The 19,767-nt window shown below is 48.8% G+C and overlaps 1 protein-coding gene across 1 annotated transcript in view; it reads right to left on the bottom strand.

Moving 5' to 3' along the window:
* The window catches only part of CDHR1 (cadherin related family member 1), a 60,810-nt gene extending 41,494 nt beyond the window's left edge, over nt 1-19,316 (bottom strand). Inside the window, exons 1-7 of the mRNA XM_060274204.2 lie at nt 19,256-19,316; nt 18,397-18,492; nt 15,661-15,806; nt 14,383-14,433; nt 13,552-13,641; nt 12,643-12,729; nt 2,712-2,828 (exon numbers count right to left, since the gene is read on the bottom strand). Of these exons, the coding sequence (XP_060130187.2) occupies nt 2,712-2,828; nt 12,643-12,729; nt 13,552-13,641; nt 14,383-14,433; nt 15,661-15,806; nt 18,397-18,492; nt 19,256-19,316 (648 nt within the window). The remainder of the gene's footprint in view (nt 1-2,711; nt 2,829-12,642; nt 12,730-13,551; nt 13,642-14,382; nt 14,434-15,660; nt 15,807-18,396; nt 18,493-19,255) is intronic.
* Between the last annotated feature and the right edge of the window lie 451 nt (nt 19,317-19,767).

The following is a 19,767-nucleotide window of genomic DNA, read 5'->3' as shown; positions in this document are numbered from 1 at the left end:
GGGGAAAGCCACTGGCTCTGTCACTGAATTCAGCCGTCTAAAATCCACCACAAGACGGCGCTGTTGCGTGTCTTTCTTGTCCACCCAGAAGACTGGGCTGCCCCCTGCTGCCTTGCTTTCTCTGATGAACCCCCGCTTGAGGTTCTTGTCGATGAAAGCGCGCAGATCCTCCAGTTCCTGGTCTGACATGGTGTACAGCTTGGCTGGGGGTATAGTTGCCCCTGGCACCAGGTTGATCTGGCAGTCAAAAGGCCTGTGTGGGGGTAGGTGGTCGGACTCCGCTTCGCTGAAGACCTCCTGCAGGTCCCAGTACGGCTTGGGTATCGCCTCACCCCCTTTGACGTGCATGGTGGCTACCGTGGCTATCGGAGGCCCCTCCCCTGGTTGGTGCTGCATGCAATGTTCCAGGCAAAAGTCCGATCCAAAAGTGATGCACCTCTGGTGCCAACTGATGGAGGGGTCGTGGCGCGCCAGCCAGCTCATGCCCAAAACGATGGGGGGGTCTGAGATGGTGGTGACGTTGAATGCCAGCGTCTCTGAGTGCCTTCCCACCGTCATTTTCATGGGGGGGGTTTGATGAGTGATGGCCCCTCCCAGCAGCTCTCTGCCGTCAATGGTCGCCACGTGCAGAGGAAAATCCAGCTGCAGAAGCTGGATCTGGTGCTCTTCTGCAAAGTTTCTCGAGAAGAAGTTGGCTGAGGCACCACTGTCAATTAGGGCGAGGACCGTCAGGGGATAGCCATTTGGGAGCGTGAGCGTCACTTCTAGAACCACTCCTGCTCTGGGAGGGGTGGGCTGGCTCTGCTCCTCTCTGTGCGGGTGGGTGGGCTGGGGCTGTTGTCTGCTGACTGTGCCTGGCTGCTGCCCCTTGTCTCCTGCAGCCAGGCTTTCTCGTTTCCCTGCTGTGGTGCTGCGTCAGTGGGGGAGGGCACAACCGTTCCCGCCTTTCCTTGCCACTCCCTGCGATGTGGGCAGTCTCTGACGAGATGCTGGGGGGAGTTGCAGAGAAAGCAATTCCCACCCCTTCCCTCCTTGCGTCTTGGCGCCGCTGGGGTTTGAAAAGCCCGCGCGCGCGCGCTATCAATCTGCATGGGTTCCTGGTCCTGGCTGGCCCCAGGCGTGGCTTGAAAGGGTTGTTGGGGGAGTGGCTTCTCCTGCGACCGTGGGAACCAAGCCCGCTTTGCGCGCGTTGCTTGCTTGTCGCTCCACCGGGATTCCTGTCTCACCCCCACCGCCAGAGCCGCTTTGCTCAGCTGATCCATATTACTGGGCTTTGGACCTCTCGAGAGCTCATCCTTCACCTCCTCATGCAACCCCAAGTAGAACGCCGCTTGCATTGGGGGTGACTCCAGTTCCCACCCCAATCTGTGCACCAGCATGGTGAATTTCGCCCAATACGCGCGAACTGTCATATTTCCTTGGCGTAAATTATGAAGTTCCTCCTTAGTCTGGTCCATATGACTATCGGACGAATACATCGTTTTCAAACCTTCTAGAAATAGTTTGACATTCTTCATGCAAGGATTCTTTGTTGCGATTAACGGTCTTAGCCACTCCCTGGCTGCCCCGTTAAGGTGCTCCACAATAAACGCTACCCTGTGCTCATCATCAGGGAACTCATCGTGGTGCAGCTCAAGAGCATACACAATCTCAGTCTCAAAGCCCTGATATTCCCTCGGGTCTCCATTGAACTTGCTTACTAGGGTCCCGGCTCTCCTTCCTGGCAGCACTTGGACTTGGGGTGCCCCTCCCGCCTTGTTTTTCTCTGCATCCAGCTTGTTTTGGAGGTCTACCGCCACCGCCCTTAATTCCTGCTCTCTTTCCTGTAGCGCTCTCACCTGTTCCGCAAGTTGTAGCCGGTCGTCCTGGACCTTCTTAGTCTCTTCTTTAGCTGCCTTCAATTCCCCCTGCGCCTGCAGCGACAGCTGCTGCAGTTCTTGCTGGGCTTGCTCCGCGATCTGCCGCCATCTCTCCGCCTCTGACACGCTCATCCCGGCAACTCCAAAGTAGCCCAAAAAAGGATTCGGAGGTGCTGTCACAGTGGCCGGAGTGGGCTACTTCAGAGTAACGACGCTACGCAGCTCTGCATTTTATTCTTTTATTGGTGCTGCGTATTTACAGTGCTGAAGTCATTGCTATTTACACGGAGTGATGTGGTCAGTCGGTTCCAGAACCTCCGAATGGCTTTTGGCGCGTCTTTCTCCAACACAAAAGCTTTGGCAGACCCATCCTCTTTCCCCTCCTCTTTCTGCGTAATTCCGGAGTTGGGGGATGGGTCTCCCCCCCCCTTATTCGCCCCTTCCTGTCCCACCTGGGACCCTGGCTCCTCTACCTTGCCTGAGCCTCGGACACGACTTCCTGCTTCCCCATTGGAATCGGAACTCTCTCTGCTTTCCCCTGTGCTCGGGGATGGGCTTGAACTCAGGAGGGGAGGGACTTCGCGATATCCCCTGTCCCTCACAATACGGAAAGATACTCAGGCCATGTCCTTCACTGTAAACCCCAGGAGAAATCACAGAAAGACTTCTCGAGGATTGCTTTGATAGACTGGCAGACGTACTGTAGATCCACCGTTGAGAAAAGATTAGATGTCACAAGCTATTTTGGGCCTGTTAGATCTCACACCATTTCTATCACCTGCGTGCTTTTCCTTGCCCTTGTACAGTTTTCCCCACAGCTGGAAAAGTATGATCAGGAGAATATATAAATACCTTTGCCACCACAGTAACAAAATAAGTTCTTGATTTTTCATAGTCAAGAGTGATCCCGGTTTTGATGCGAAGGACACCACTGTGGCGATCTATAGTAAACTTATTTGTATGGATGTTCTAGAAGAAAAGAAAAGAAATGTAAGATTGCGTGTGTCTTTAATGCATAGGTTGATATCCTCCTGCTGTCAGAAACCAACTTCATATTATTTGCTCTGAAAGAACAAGACCTACTATGGCAACACAGAGAACAAGCGGCTGCCCGCAAAAAGAACGAGCGCTCTGCACAATGTGAATTTCCTTGAGACAAATGAGTTTTAATCTTCAGTAGGTCAACTGACTGAAGCGAACTGGAGCAAGCACAGAATTCATCCCCTCTGACAGTAGTGTGGCCAATTACCCATTGCCAAGAAAGAAGATTTGCATTACCCAAAGAGGACACCAATCGGCATGTGCAAAATTTTATGTAGAGGCACAAATTCAGAAATAATTGATATAGTTTAAATAGGAGCTCAATGCTTCTCACCATACTGGGGAAGACACCGGGTGACTCGGGTCACTCATTCAGTCTGCTGGCCCACAGCTGCCAATTGCTCCTCAAAGCTCTCCCTTTCTATGACCTGACAGCCCTCAAAATAGAGGACCATTCTCTTTAAAGTAGGGCATAAAGGTAAAGGTACCTGTTATGTACTGAGCTGAATCCTAGAACAATAGGATTCAGAATCAGCGGGAGCTACCCAATCCAACTCCAGGTGGAAGTGAATCCGCAACCTGATTGGCCTGCTGGAGCAGCCAATCAGGCGGCTGGCAGAAGTGAATCTGCTACCTGATTGGCCTGTAGGAGCAGCCAATCAGGCTGCAGGCAGAAGTCAATCCACAATATAATTGGCCCACAGGTGTAGCCCTGAAGTAGCCAATCACGCAAGGCCCATTGTGTAAATAATGTATATAAGCAGATGGTTTTGGGAAAAGAGCCATTCGTCTTCTCTTCTTCTCCTTGATGAATATGAGCTGAATAAAGAGCATGAAATTCACTCTCGACTCCGAGTATATTTCACTGGCGACGAAGGTGGGATCCTGCTGAGCTGACCGCCACCACGCACTGCACCGCAGCACCGCCACCTGCTGCACCGCTGCATCGCACCGTGCATCCAGGCTTCAGCTCCAGGACCCAAGGAACCCAGAATGGCAACCGACAGCAGCTTCTTGCCATTCAAACCAGCATCAGGAGACTGGGAAGGGTACGCCGCCCGTTTCAACTTCCTCCTGCAAGCGAAAGAAGTCACCAACGATGCCATGAAGAGGGCGACATTCTTCAGCGTCTGTGGAGAGGAGACGTTTGAAATCGCCCGGGCTCTCCTTGCACCTAGAGATGTCGCTACCGTCTCTTACAAAACAATAATGGAACGGCTGAAGGAGCACTTTTCACCACAGCCCTCGGTGGTAGCTTGCCGAAATGCCTTCTACGCAAAGCGGCAAGCCCCGGGGGAAACCATAACTGGGTTTGTGACCTCCCTCCGCCAAGCCGCCCGGTTATGCAACTTCTCAGAGTTGGAGAACATGCTTCGTGACCGCCTCGTCGGTGGCCTGAGGGACGAGATGTTGCAACGACGCCTCTACGCCAAAAAAGACCTCACGTTCCAGATTGCTCTGGAGGAAGCCCTGGCAACCGAAGCCACCGAGAGGTCAACACAAGAGGCACGACCGGCCCCGCCATCCCAACCGAGGGTCTACCACGAAGACCTCACTGACGAATCCGAATTTGACAGGGAGGAAGTACACCGAGTACAGCGGCGCACTCAAGCAGCACACACACCACAGCAGCCTCGACGAGAAGGAGGGAACTGTGCAAGCTGCGGGGAGAACCACGAGAGGAGGACCTGTCGTTTCCGCAACGCAGAGTGCAGGCAGTGCAGAAAGTTGGGACACATCGCCCGGGTGTGTCGGGCTCGACTCACCCGTCGACAAGCATCAGATGACCGACCCAGGAGCCCCAGGTCACACGGCACCATGCACCAAGGCAACTCGACGGAGATCACGGACTACCAGGTATTCCAGTTGCCCCATCCCAGCACAGAGAAAATTTATATAGAGGTACAGATAGAGGGAGCCCCATGCCGCATGGAGCTGGACACGGGTTCAACTCTATCCATAATCTCGTCCCGAACATTAAGGGTACTGTGCCCTAATGGGGGTCCCAAACTAAGGCCGGCCCCATTCACCCTCCGGGACTTCCAGAAACGTAAGGTCCCTACAATGGGGGTGGGGACCTTCAGGGTGCAATATCGAGGGCGAAAGCAACAATTGGACTTGCTGGTAGTTAAGGGCCCCTACGTTAGCTTACTGGGACTGGCATGGTTTGGACCTCTGGGGCTAGCCGTTACCGGGGTGAACCGCACTAGCTTACAAGTGGACGTGGACGCCATATGCAAAGAGTTTCCAGGGGTTTTCGATGGGGCATTGGGACGATATACAGGACCCCCCATTGCCCTACAGCTAGACCCCGCTGTACGACCCATCAGGCACAAGGCCCGCCGGGTCCCGTTCGCCCTGAAACCCCGCATAGACGAGGAATTGGACCGGCTCGTGGAGCAAGGAGTGCTGGAGCCGGTGCCCAACGCCCCCTGGGAAACTCCAATTGTCACACCCGTCAAGCCTAACGGTTCGGTCCGCATCTGTGCAGACTACAAATGCACCATAAACAAGGCTCTCACGGCCCATGCATACCCAGTGCCAGTGGTCAGCCATGTCCTCGCCACCCTGGCTGGGTCAAAAATCTTTGGCAAACTGGACTTGGCCCAAGCGTATCAACAGTTGCCTGTGGACGAAGCCACAGCAGAGGCTCAGACGATTGTGACGCACAGAGGGGCATTCAGAGTAAAGCGGCTGCAATTTGGCGTTAGCGTGGCACCAGGCATATTCCAGAATCTAATGGACTCTCTCCTTAAAGGGATTCCTGGCGTCACCCCCTTCTTCGATGATGTACTGATCGCCGGGCCCACACCAGAGGAATTTGAGGACCGCCTCCGCTCCGTCCTGCACCGTTTCCAGACGGCGGGCCTCAAGGTGAAGCGGGAAAAGTGTTTACTGGGAGTGCCGCAGGTGGACTTTCTGGGATTTAAGGTGGACGCAGAAGGGGTCCATCCAACCGGTGACAAGGTACGGGCCATTTGTGAGGCCCCAGCGCCCAAGAGCAAGCCCGAACTTCAGTCATTCTTGGGACTATTGAACTTTTACCATGCCTTCCTTCCCCATAAGGCAGCGGTAGCGGAGCCCCTACACAGACTCCTAGATAAAAGGGCCCCTTGGGTGTGGGGCCAGCGACAAAGGGCCGCATTCCAGGCAGTCAAGGACTTGCTCGTCTCGAACTCGGTCTTGGCACACTTCGACGAGAGGCTGCCAGTGGTGCTGGCATGCGACGCCTCTCCCTATGGCATCGGCGCTGTCCTGGGACACCAACTCCCGGATGGAAGAGAGGTGCCGGTGGCATACTTCTCCCAGACGCTTGCTGCAGCCGAACGAAACTACTCACAGATTGACAAGGAGGGTCTGGCAATCGTGAAGGGCGTAAAAAAATTCCATGATTTCTTGTACGGGCGGCCCTTTACCATAGTGACTGACCACAAGCCGTTGCTTGGCCTGTTTGCCCCCGAGAAGCAGACCCCCCAAGTGTTGTCTCCACGTGTCCTCAGGTGGTCAATTTTCCTTGCCGGCTACCAGTATGCACTAATCCACCGCCCTGGGAAGGCGATGGGCCACGCAGACGCACTCAGCAGGCTACCACTACCAGAAACAGGCCCCGACCCAGCGCCTGCGCAAGAGGTTATGACCCTGGAGCTGCTTCCCGACCGACCCATTCAGGCACAAGAAGTTGCGCACCATTCCACAAAAGATAGGGTCATCTCCCGGGTCCTGGACTGGGTGTGGCGAGGATGGCCCAGCAGCAGCCCCGGGCCAGAATTCGCTGGCTACACAAATCGCAAACATGAACTGTCGGCCCACAAGGGGTGCCTGTTATGGGGAAGCAGGGTTGTTGTTCCCCAGCCCCTCCGCAAAAGGGTCCTCACAGCCCTACACGAGACACACCCAGGGGTAGTGAGGATGAAGGCCCTTGCCAGGAGTTATGTGTGGTGGCCGGGGATTGACAGAGAGATAGAGGCATGGGTCCAACACTGCCAGACCTGCCAAGAATCCCGCCCGGATCCCCCAAGGGCCCCAGTCCAGCCCTGGGAGTCCGCCCGACATCCATGGTCACGCTTGCACGTGGACTTCGCTGGCCCCTTCCAGGGAAAAACATTCTTCATAGTGGTGGATTCCTACACCAAATGGCTGGAGGTCGCACTGGTACCGTCCACTTCTACGGCGGCAGCCATTCGGGTACTACGTAAGCTTTTTGCAACCCACGGGCTCCCTGACACCCTCGTCTCGGACAATGGAACCGCATTCACGTCAGAGGAGTTCCAGACCTTCACAGCGCAGAACGCCATCCGCCACATCCGCTCAGCACCATTCCACCCTGCCACCAATGGCCAAGCGGAGCGCATGGTGCGGACCACCAAGGACAGCCTCCGCCGCATAACACAAGGGGACTGGGAATACCGCCTTGCCGCATTTCTTCTAGCACAGCACAGCACCCCAAGCACAACGACGGGCCGGAGCCCAGCTGAACTACTCATGGGCCGGCGCCTTGCAACTAGACTGGACCGACTTCACCCCGACAGAGCTCAGGATGAGGTAGTGGTGGGGAAAGGCAGGAACCCCCGGACATTTGTGGCCCAGGACCCAGTGTATGCAAAGAATTTTGGGGCAGGCCCAGCATGGGTACCCGCCACAGTCACCAAGGTGACCGGTCCCGTGTCGTACGAGGTACTAACAGAAGGGGGGCAATGTTGGCGCCGCCACTGCGACCAGCTACGGCGACGATTCCCAGGAGGAACCCGGGAGGAGAGCGGGACAGAGGGGTCCCAAGGGGACAGCAGGGCAGTGAGGCCTGTAGAGCGAGAGGGGTGGGCAGGGGAAGCAGAAGCAGTAGGCACAGAGGGGCGCCCCGAGGCTGGAAGGACACCGGAACCAGAGTCACAACCTAGTGGTTCAGTGGCGCCAGACCAGACAGCCCCGGCACAGCCAGCAGCCTCGGAACACGAGCCAGAACCAGAACCCCTGACCAAGGAACACCCCAGGCCACAACGCACACGGAGGCGGCCAGCAGACCTTGGGGACTACGAATGCAACTTCCCGGGCAGGACTGGAACTTAGAGGGGAGGGGTGTTATGTACTGAGTTGAATCCTAGAACAATAGGATTCAGAATCAGCGGGAGCTACCCAATCCAACTCCAGGTGGAAGTGAATCCGCAACCTGATTGGCCTGCTGGAGCAGCCAATCAGGCGGCTGGCAGAAGTGAATCTGCTACCTGATTGGCCTGTAGGAGCAGCCAATCAGGCTGCAGGCAGAAGTCAATCCACAATATAATTGGCCCACAGGTGTAGCCCTGAAGTAGCCAATCACGCAAGGCCCATTGTGTAAATAATGTATATAAGCAGATGGTTTTGGGAAAAGAGCCATTCGTCTTCTCTTCTTCTCCTTGATGAATATGAGCTGAATAAAGAGCATGAAATTCACTCTCGACTCCGAGTATATTTCAGTACCCCTGACCATTAGGTCCAGTCGCGGATGACTTTGGAACTGCGGCACACATCTTGCTCTATAGGCCGAGGGAGCCTGGCGTTTGTCCGCTGATACCTTCCGGGTCATGTGGCCAGCATGACTAAGCAGCCCATGGAAATGCCATTTACCTTCCTGCTGGAGTGGTACCTATTTATCTACTTGCACTTTGATTTGATGTGCTTTCAAACTGCTATATGGGCAGGAGCTGGAACAGAACAACAGGAGCTCGCCCAGTCTCAGGGATTCGAACCGCTGACCTTCTGATCGGCAAGCCCTAGGCTCTGTGGTTTAGACCACAGCGCCACCCGCATCCCTAATTGTCGGGGGTCTTTTTCTGAGTGAGGAGACTCTACTCACATTATGCTCTGCAACCGCCAAGGTTCCTGTGCTCACCCCATTGTGAGTACCCATTTATTTGCACTGTCCAAAGAAGGGGGAAGTACAAGAGGGAAAGAGTTATGTTGATGGTTAAAGGTAAAGGCAAAAGACCCCTGGATGGTTAAGTCCAGTCAAAGGCGACTATGGGGTTGCAGCGCTCATCTTGCTTTCAGGCCAAGGGAGCTGGTGTTTGCCCACAGACAGTTTTCCAGGTCATGTGGCCAGCAGGACTAAACCACTTCTGGTGCAACGGAACACTGTGATGGAAACCAGAGCCCACGGAAACGCTGTTTACCTTCCTGCCACAGCATTACCTATTTATCTACTTGCATACTTGATGGAGCAAGCAAGCAATCTATAACATACTTCATTTTGAAATCCTTGTTCTCTCTACAAGTGCCAATCTGGAAACATGGAGGAGGGGCTGGTGACAAAAGGATCTGAGAGGCAGAGGGCACATAGTATAGGACAGGGGTGCAGCCCAATCACCTTCTAAATCCGGCCCGTGGACGGTCCGGGAATCAGCATGTTTTTACATGAGTAGAATGTGTCCTTTTATTTAAAATGCATCTCTGGGTTATTTGTGGGGCATAGGAATTGGTTCATATATTTTTTCCCCAAAATATAGTCCAGCCCCCAACAAGGTCTGAGGGACAGTGGACCGGCCCCCTAATGAAAAAGTTTGCTGACTCCTGGTATAGGACCAGCTCTCGACATTTATGACCGTGGACGGTCCGGGAATCAGCATGTTTTTACATGAGTAGAATGTGTCCTTTTATTTAAAATGCATCTCTGGGTTATTTGTGGGGCATAGGAATTGGTTCATATATTTTTTCCCCAAAATATAGTCCAGCCCCCAACAAGGTCTGAGGGACAGTGGACCGGCCCCCTAATGAAAAAGTTTGCTGACTCCTGGTATAGGACCAGCTCTCGACATTTATGAATGCTGTGGCAAGCTCAGCAATTTTCTCAGACTTCCCGTAATTCTTACTCGTGAACTCAAACGTTATTATAAAGAACAGTTGATTTGCATGCAGGATAGCGCTATGTGAATCTTCTCTCCCCACAAAGATTTCTGCCTGCGCAGCAAAATGTTCACCCCCTCTCCTCCCCTGTGCATCCTAAATCTGTTCCATGGGTTCTCCCAACCATCTGGAGCAGATTTGGGGAGTGGGAGGAGAGGGAGTAAAGTCCTGGTACATAAGCAGGGGGGGGGAATGCACAGATGGGACACCTGGCCCTCCAGCTGTTTTGAGACTACAACTTCCATCATCCCTAGCTAACAGGACCAGTGGTCAGGGATGATGGGAATTGTAGTCCCAAAACAGCTGGGGGGCTGAGTTTGGGGATGCCTGAATTATCTGCATACAGCCCTGTAGTCTGCCATCTTAACAGTAACAGCATCATCAAAACACAGGGTGTATTTTTTCTCCCAGTCCTTTCCTGCCTCTCTAGACACATCCCACAATTTTTAGCAGTATAACAATTCTTATACTGTTACATGTGCTTTACCAGAATATAGAGTTTCATTACAGGTAAAAGGACAACTAGAAACACTCCTTCTGACGGCTTAGCAGTAAGGAGATTTTGTTGTGTTACTTGTGAAAGCAATTATACCCCACTTTTCGGCGCTCAAAGTGTTTTTTGCGGTAAAAAAATAAAGTGAAATACAATAGAGCCGAGAGCTTTTCAATGGAACCAAAACATAAACAGCATGGTGGAAGAAAAAACCAACCAAAGTTTAAAACCATGTGAAAGAAAAGGGGCTTCAGAACTTTGCTTAAAGTTCAAAAGGGAGGCCCACCACCTTAGCACTGTGTGCTTTCTGAGGTGGTGCAAATCTGTGAGAAGACCATATTATTTGCCCCTTAATCATCTGGAACATCTAGGACAGGGGTTGCTCAAAAAAGGAGAAGGAAAAATGCTAAGATCTCTTTTCAGTAAGGAAGAATGATTGCCTTTCTGTCTCCCTTGGCTGTACACAATGCTCAGCTTATGGTTTCTCTCATAAGTAGATTAGATTTAATCCTGCTTAAATATTTGTGCTTTCAGAAGCAGCTACTTGATTAGTGAGCTCTCCAGTGTCTGAGGAAAGACGAAAATGAATTGGTTCACATGGATTCTTTTACCTCTAGTTGGGTGGGAATCAAAATTATTCAGCTGTTAGATTTTTATATTACTAGCTCTATTAGTTCAGGTAGACAGTGTCTTTTTTTGCACTGAAGTTTTTTTCTTTGAAAGGGCCATTAGAAGAACCAAAATTGTTTCTACTGAGATATTGCCCCCTCCTAGATGGGTCATTCTCTGGTACACAATTGCAGTCAAATAAATTAAGACGTGTATAGCTGGCTGGCAACTGATGCACTTGTGGCAAAGTATCATTAAAACCATACTTTTGCCTGAAGCTCAGTACACAAAGCAACCTTTCCTAACTCATCGTCTCAAGTAACCCTGCGAGGTAAATCAGTGATGCTTTCATTTTATGAATCGGAAACTGAGGCAGACAGCTGCAGCGAGTTGTCACGAGATTTGGAGACGTCTACCCATCTAACCTCTGAGTCACACAAGGCCACTTAGGGGTGCGGCAGCTTTGCGGAACAGCCAGTGCCTCTCCTCCCGCCAACGATGCAGGGCTGCGTGTCAGGGTCTGATCCTTGCTGGACCGCAAGCTTCAAATCCTGCTTTGCGTCAGCCTGCCAAACTGGCCAATGGCAAGCTGGTGTAGAGGGCTGGGCTCTCTGGGGGCAGGCTGGAGGGAAGAATCAGGCTTCCCTCAGGTCCACTCTTGGGGGATTTAAAACAGCCTGCACCAGCCCCCAATGTCCAGCTCTTCTTCATCGGAACAAACCAACTCCAGTAATTTTGCATTTACTCATTGGATTGACCTTGCTATGGCTGTGGTAGTTGCCGCATTTATGGGGCCGGGTAGGAATTTGCCTACCAGGCGAATTGGCTGTGACCTGGAGGTTTCGCCTACTGTGTAGCAATCACCACAACTTTTAGTGGTTTAGGCATTGGGTAACCTTAGCCTGGGTTGGAGGGGGGTGGGTTGTACCCTCGCCTTCCCCTCCAGAAATAGAGGGTCCTGTTAAAGGGATCTGTGATGGAGTTGCTTTTGTCCATTTGCCCAGACAAGAGGCTTGGGCCTCAACGGTCCTAGAGGTGGTGTTCCCTGCGGGGACCCCCCTATCTGAATGTAATTCATAGGAATCCTCGCTGCCGGGTTGACCCTGATGTCATTTCCAGTAGACAGCCTGGAAATAAATGCTTACCCAATGGCTATGCCAAACCACTTCTTCTGTAGTCAATAAAGTTGTAGCCTGATTCAATCCCATTCAACTTTGTGGTCTCCTTTATTGGTAGCTCACCTGGGCGGAGGGGGCACAGCCTGGCCCTGCAAGTATCATTTCAGGATATATTTATCTCATGCTGTACCAGGCTGAGCTCATAGATGGGGAACCAGTGACCCTCTAGAACAGGCATCCCCAAACTTCAGCCCTCCAGATGTTTTGGACTACAATCCAATCTTCCCTGACCACTGATCCTGTTAGCCAGGGATCATGGGAGTTGTAGGCAAAAACATCTGGAGGGCCACAGTTTGGGGATGCCTGCTCTAGAAGTTGTTGGACTGCAACTCCCATCATCCGTGACTGGATGAGGTTGATGGGAGTTGCAGTCCAACAATATCTGGAATGGCAAATGTCCTCATTCCTGCATTATATCATTATGGAAGTTCTAATGTTCTTGGTCTTAACTTCATAGTCAGAAGTTACTCAAACAAACAGACACCATGATATGGATTTTAAATGGCTCCCAGTGCTTCTAGTCCACTCTTTCTCTCAGGCCTTTGTCTTATTTCTGGGGTGCCTGGACACCTAAGTCAATATTTACCTGCAGAAAGTAGGTAATGCTCCCCCCTGAACCGGTGTCTCTGTCTATGGCTTCAATTTTCAAGATGCTGCTTCCTGAAGGTGTGTTCTGTGAATCCAAACAGATAACATAATCAGAGATGAGCACGATATAAAAAATTAGGGGGTATTGGTAAAATATAAATAAGCTCCTATGATGGGAAGGTAATATGTTAGGAAAGGAAAGAGAGAGAGTGAGAACAATGAGATATTGCATTGGGAAGAAGGGGAAAGAGAATCAAGTGCATTCCTTCCCCATCCATCCCAAAATCACAGCAGCAACAAGGAGAGACCCAGAACAATGAAGAATATGTCCATAAGTCAGCTGTTTTTACTCTCCACTGAGCACTGAAGTGTACAATTTGAAGCTTGGGGAAAGTCTTCAGAAAGGCAGGGTAAAAACTGACATAACATTTGGCAGATGAAACCTCTACAGAGCACTGGGAATAGTTTTAGATACGCTCTCAAAATGATCAATACAAACATACTTTTTCGAGCTCTTATAAAATGATTTGGGCAGTTTCCTGGAGAAGCTGATTGTGGGCAGTTGTAACTGATTGGCTAGTGCCCAGGAAATCACTATGAATGCTGCCTCCCAGTCCCCAAGGCAGTTTGTAGTAGTTGTTATTACTTTTTACCTTACTTTAAAAATGAAATGAAATAATAACGGCACCTTTTCTTTCAAGACAAGGGATAACGACATATTATCATCAAATTGCAAAGCTCATCAGAAACCTTCATTTGAAGTGCAATTGGCATATGTCAACACTGCTTGAATCTTACCACAAAAGCAGCCGGTGCAAAACTTACAGCCATGCTCATCATGGAGCAGCCAAACCCAATTTCCTCTCTATTCACATTTGCTAAAAAGACCAAGTTAAGTTTCACCAACCTCCAGGACTTGGGCTATGTATGGCGTGTTGGTAAATTCTGGGCTCTCGTCATTAGCATCTGTTACAAGGATCCTGACTTTCTCAGCCACCTAAAGTTGAACATGATGCAATTTTAGCCAGGAAAGTGGATTTATACCAAGGAGTGATCATATGCATGCAGTGCTTGGTTGCATCTTAGCCCTCATGACAACCATTTTAAGAACTACTAGGATCAGAACAAGGGTTCCTCAAGGGTGGCAGGTTTGATCCCCGTATGGGACAATTGCACATTCCTGCATTGCAGGGGGTTGGACTAGACCAGTGGTCTAGTCAACCTTTTTTTTTTGGCCATGCCCCACCTAAGCACCTCTAAAATCCTCATGCCCTCCCGCCATGACATATAATTCTTATTATTCAAAAATATTCACGTGGAGGAAGCCTAAAAGGCCATTAACTTGGTCTAAACAAGCTTCCAAAGAGCATGGCATCCATGAAAGAGAAAAATAAAAAGGACAAAGGGACAGTTGAAGTACTGAGGAAGAAATCACTAAGAAATTTTTAAAATGTGTATGTCACAATATATATTTATACACTGTATATGTGGCCCATAGAAGCATAAGAAATGCGAAAAAAATCACTGTCAATAACTCATTCTCAAGCTATTTCTGGCCCGGCACTGACCCAGAGATGGGCAACCGATAAGAGTGGGTGGTGGTGGCGGGGGTCGTCGGGGGCTGCACAATTGGCTCGCACGGGCCGCATCTGGCCCTCGGGCCTTAGTTTGGGGACCCCTGGTATAGAGCGTGAATGGGCAACGATGAGGAAAAACCCCTTTCTCTTGAAATACTTACTGTACTTAAGCCATCTGAGATGCTGACAACAACTTCAACCTCATCTTCTCTCTTAAAATAGAAAATAACAGAATTGTTCACCACAGGGTTGATGGGATCTTTTAGAAGTGTAAAAATAAAACATTTATCAAATATTTGCTTGCTTTCTACCTAGTATCGTTTTTAGCTGGCTAAATAAGTAGCATATAACAATGTCTGAAGAACAGAGTTAGGAGACCATTAACAGCAGAAACCTAGGGATGTCTGCTTAAACGTATGATCTATTGAGCAATGGGGCTTACTCCCAAGTAAGTGCGGGCAAGTTCATGTGTACACTTATTGTGGAGTAAGCCCAACTGAATTCAGGAATTAATTCTGAGTAAATACCCACATTGACTATAACTGTTTTTAGAGTAACCTTTTGAATATATTGAGTTTGTCTTCAATGTGTGGACTTATTGGAAACATCCATTTGGTGGACATAATTATGGTTACTAACATTTTACTTCTAGCATGTTTATTTATGTGAAACATTATACCACAACTATTCTTTACAAATATTAGGAAGTTTTTGCAATAAAGCCAAATCACCCAAATTTTCAAATTCCATGTTTTAAATGAAGCTAAAAAATACAGTGGTACCTAGACTTACGAAGGCGATCCGTTCCGCGGCACTCTTTGTAAGTCAAATCCTATGGTTGTCGAAGCGTCCATTTTGCGCATGCGCGGAGTGCGATTTTGCACCACTTCTGCGCAGGCGCAGAACGCGCGTGGCGAAAACACTTCCGGGGTTGCCGACTTCGTAAGTTGAAACCTTCGGAAGTCGAGTCATTCGGATGTCGAGGTACCACTGTAATCGATATTTCTGCCATTTGCTTCACACTGATTTTACTCATTTTGTCCCCCAAATCAATGGAAGGTATAACCAGTTGTCCTACGACTGATAGATATGGCCCCAAATTTTCACTGGAGGCAATAAACCTGAGTCTGGACTGCACCATTTTGGACCACAGGTTGAATTTTCCTCCCTAAAAGAAAACAGAATCTTTGCACAGAGTAATGAGCATGTCAGGGAGACGAGCTTAAACTTTCTCTAGTTTCCTTTGTATGGTTTTTGGTATTTTTATTGCATAAAGAAGCATTTGGTTATGTGAGTGCCCTCCCCCTTGAAATTTTAAGTGAACAGCCCAGGTAGGGGGTTATCAGCTCAGTGGGAACTAAGCCACAAACAGCTGACACAAACAACCATCTTAAATTGATCCTGACACCACAGATAGATTCCGCATTGTTTCACTGTACCTCACGGTCCAGCTCTTCAATCAGTGTAACATTTCCGTAGTTTTCATCAATAGCAAAGTACTTTCTCGACCCAGATTCAAAGGTCATGCCATAGGTTACCGGATCCCCTTCCGGATCTGTTCCGTTCAATGTGTACACATGTGTACCTGAAAGAGAGCGATTAGGAACCTTGTAGAAAAATTTGCTTCCGGAGGGTATTGCGAAGAGCCACTGCAATGTTGTTATACAGTGGAACCTCGGTTGTCGAACGTAATCCGTTCCAGAAGACCGTTCGACTTCCGAAACGTTCGACAATCGAGGCGCAATTGCCAGCCAGCAAAATCCATTGTAAAAATGGAGAAAGGCTCCCTAGAAGCCATTCGACTTCTGAGGCACATTCGAAAATGGAAGCATTCACTTCCGGGTTGTTGGCATTCAAAAGCCGAAACATTCGACTTCTGAAGTGTTCAACAACCGAAGTTCCACTGTAGTAACATTTTAAATTTTTTGGAAAAAAATTAAGTACATTGTTGACTTTAAGAAAAAACCTAGGTCATTCTTTTTCTCACTTGAGACTGAAACTAGTTTGGAGGGATATGCATCAAAACACAGTATTTCATAAACAATGAGAGGCAGTGTTGTAGCTTGGGGTGGTTGCCCTGAATGCAAAATTGTCAGGGGTGCAAAATTCCGATATTTTACCTTTGGCGTGTTAAAGGACTCCTCGTGTTTTTGTTTTGTTTTGTTTTCTTGTTCCGCAAGCAAACATGCACCAAAAGAACCCCCTGCTCTTCCATGCCTCCCTCCCCCAAGCTGATATCAAGCGATGTTTCACTGGTTGCGCGAATGCCAGGGTGTTAATAGGATGTTAAAACGGGAAGGTTTTATGGCTTCTCCTCCAGATCAGGCTTGGTGTCTGACTGATAATTTTTACACCTTTCTCAGCACAAGCTCTCCATATCATTAACACCCAGGGAACACTTCCCAGTGCAGAATTAACACCAATTAAAAAAAATCTATCTTTGGCATTTCTGCCTCCTCTTGCTGAAAAGAAAAGTGAATTTAAAATTAGTCTTATCTTTGTAGGCGCCAGCAAATGGAAACAGAAGCAAACACAGCAGTCTTCATCCCTTGGGGCAGGGGGAAAACAAAAGCCTTTTCCTCGGTCCATTATGATTTGTGAGCTGAAACTGAATCTTGGCATTAATCTACCTACCTAGTCAATATATCAGAGGTACAGTGAGGAGCAATAAAACCAGTGCTATTTTTCTAGAAAAAGTGGTGCTGGAACTCGCCATTATCACCTCCCTGGTTCTCTCAGAATGGCAAAGACGACCACCTGAGAGGAACTGAATTCTGGTGAGTTCCGGCTGGGGGAAAAAAAGCCTTGAATAAAACTCTGGAGGAAAGGCCCAAGAAAAAGGTAAAATTCTGGACAGGTGAGAAGGGAAAACAGGAAGTACAGTAGGAATGTGAAAGCTAAAAAAGGTAAACAGCTAAAGGACCCCTGGATGGTTAAGTCCAGTCAAAGGCAGTTATGGGGTTGCGGCGCTCATCTGGCTGGGTTTCCCCAGCCACTCTAGACATAGTAGGTCCCAAGTAATGCCCACAAAAAGTATGGGGTAAAGTGGGAGGGGGAGTTGGGGGTGCAAAATGTCTACAAGACCCCTATTGTAGCTTTTTCATTTCTTCTGTGGCACTTCACAGCCAGGGTGATCCACTCCTCCATCATGTTGTTTTCTCTCTCTCTCGCCACATGATCCTGGCCAATCGAGAATCGTGTAGTGAGCGAGAGGATTTTGCACGTAGCCAATCGGAATAGGCCACCTACCGTTATTGCTGGGAGCGAGTGTTGCGCTCACGTTGGTGGGAGGAGGGATGCATAATCCTTGTGTTGTCCTGACAGACCAAATGACTCTTCCCAGCTTCTTACCCTTTGCCGGAATGGGTTGTGGCACAGTGCAGGAAGAAAAGGAATTTACCTGGATGTCTGGAAAGTGCAGGGATGTGCACAAGAAAGGAACATTTTGGAGGGCAGGCAGGTGGAAAGAGGCTAAGATGGTGGCATTCAACTGCTAAGGAGTGTTCAAGCCTAGGAAGGGAAAGCTGGTGATGGGTGCCAGCCATGGTTTTGGTGAAGGAATTTGGGTAGGCAAAATATGGAAGACTGGCATGTTTAGACTGATTTATGAGAGAATGATTAAAAAATATTAAACTCCGGTCCCCTAACTGGCAAATTTCTGGTTAAAGAAAGTCGGGCATCTGTTGGAAGTAGAGTTTTGCGTTTGACCCATTTGAGTGTAATGTCCCTGCCCTATAGCAAATCCCTTGTGCGTTAATTGTGTGGAAAATACCAGATAGATAACTCATTCCAGCAAGAAAGTTCCAGAAACAAGCTTAAGAGTGCAGGGCCAATGGAAATGGAAATTCATGCTTACAAACACTTGCATCGCAATGCTCACCCAGGCCTCATTGAATTGGCTGAGTGTCCCCATTCGTTGTGCAAAATTACAGCCAAAATAGGGTACACACACATGCATTTGAACGCACATGAATGCTACTTACACAAATGACCCATTTAACTCATTTCATTTATATATAAGTGCATTGAGTTTAAAGACAAAAAGAGTTTTTAGGTGGACACAACCTGCACAAATACGACTGAGTCTCTGTTCTCAGTTTTTAACAAATGAAAAAGAAACCAGCAAATTAATATTGTTATTTTTAAGAAGGAGTGGGCTATATCGTAAGACTGACCGACAGCTGTGTCTTCCGAAAGGCTGAGAAGTGCCATGTTCCCGTTAGTGCTGCTAGCTCCATTGTCGAAGAAATAGGGAGCGTAATTTGCCTGAGCTGCAGGTTGAAAAGAAAACAGAACCCCAAACAAAAGCATTCTTTAGATCACAAACAGATGAAGTACAAAGCAAAGATCAACCCTGAAGGGAATAATCTGAGTTCACAATATATCCAATTATGCTAATAGATCACATCTACATTTTGGAAAGTTTATGGGCATATTTAAGGGATCCTGTACTATCTTATTAATAATACAAATGGCTATGAATCAGTTAACATATTACAGATGTACCCATATATATAACACGCAGAAAACGAATTAATCAAGATCCCACCAGACCAGACAGTCTGAAGTTTTCTTCTTGTTGAATGAGCCTTCACGAAATGCTCACTAACTGCAAAATGAGCCTCTTTGACCTCCAGGCAATCCCTAAGCAATCTATTGGAGATTCTAAAACATGTTGATTTTCAGGGAAGCCATAATGAAATTTATTAAGAAGCCATAATGAAATAATTACTTACTTGCTGCAAGAGAACAGCAAAGTTCAAAGAAAAAAAAGTGAAAATGAAATGAAATTAGTTATCATTCTAATCACAGATCAAGAATCAATAACAGTCCACTTGGAACTATAGGTAATAATACAATCAGCGGGGAGGGGGGGTTGTTAAGGGGGGGGGGGACAGCCAGCAAGCAGTATTTATTTGCACAGTTATCAAGAAACAGTTGCAAGGCCACATTATGAAGGATTACTAACAAAGCTTAGACGTACGTTGCTGTCCTATCATTTTCTTAAGGAGCCAAGAGTTTGTTCTTACTTACCCAGGCAAACATGCATCAAATTGAGGAATAATGATGGGGGCAGCTGCCATAGATGCTTCATTCCCCCAGAGCGACGGTCAGTATCTTACAAGTTTGGGGGCAGGTGGGTGGAAAGATGGCCCCAAAGACCCGGCAGTAAGCTGTCCTTCAGCCCCGTACAGTGGGGAGAGGCAGGAGCAGATGTTAAGATGTTAAGTGGATGACGCGTCTTAATTTCCGAGGAATTTAAAGGCGCTCCTTCCTTCCACCTAATTAGACCAATTACTTTGCAAGGAGCTCTGGGACTCATTTCTCTGCGAGAGAGTTTGGAGGAACCAACATCACTCTCTGCTGGGGCTGTTATTGTCGTGGGCTGCACTCATACCGCCCAATAAAACATTTTCCAGATCTGGAAAAGACAAGGTAAACCCGGGGTTTTTAAATATCCCTCTCCCTCTTTTTTCTAACCTCGCTTTTCTTTTTTCCAGAAACGGAAGGAAGGACCATTTTTACCTCCCTCGAAAGGCTGACGG

This window comes from Zootoca vivipara, chromosome 5, assembly GCF_965207765.1.
Source record: "Zootoca vivipara chromosome 5, rZooViv2.hap1.1, whole genome shotgun sequence".
Classification (NCBI taxonomy): Eukaryota; Metazoa; Chordata; class Lepidosauria; order Squamata; family Lacertidae; genus Zootoca; species Zootoca vivipara.
The sequence above is the reverse complement of the archived record's forward strand: the minus strand, read 5'-3'. Positions and strand labels throughout refer to the sequence as shown.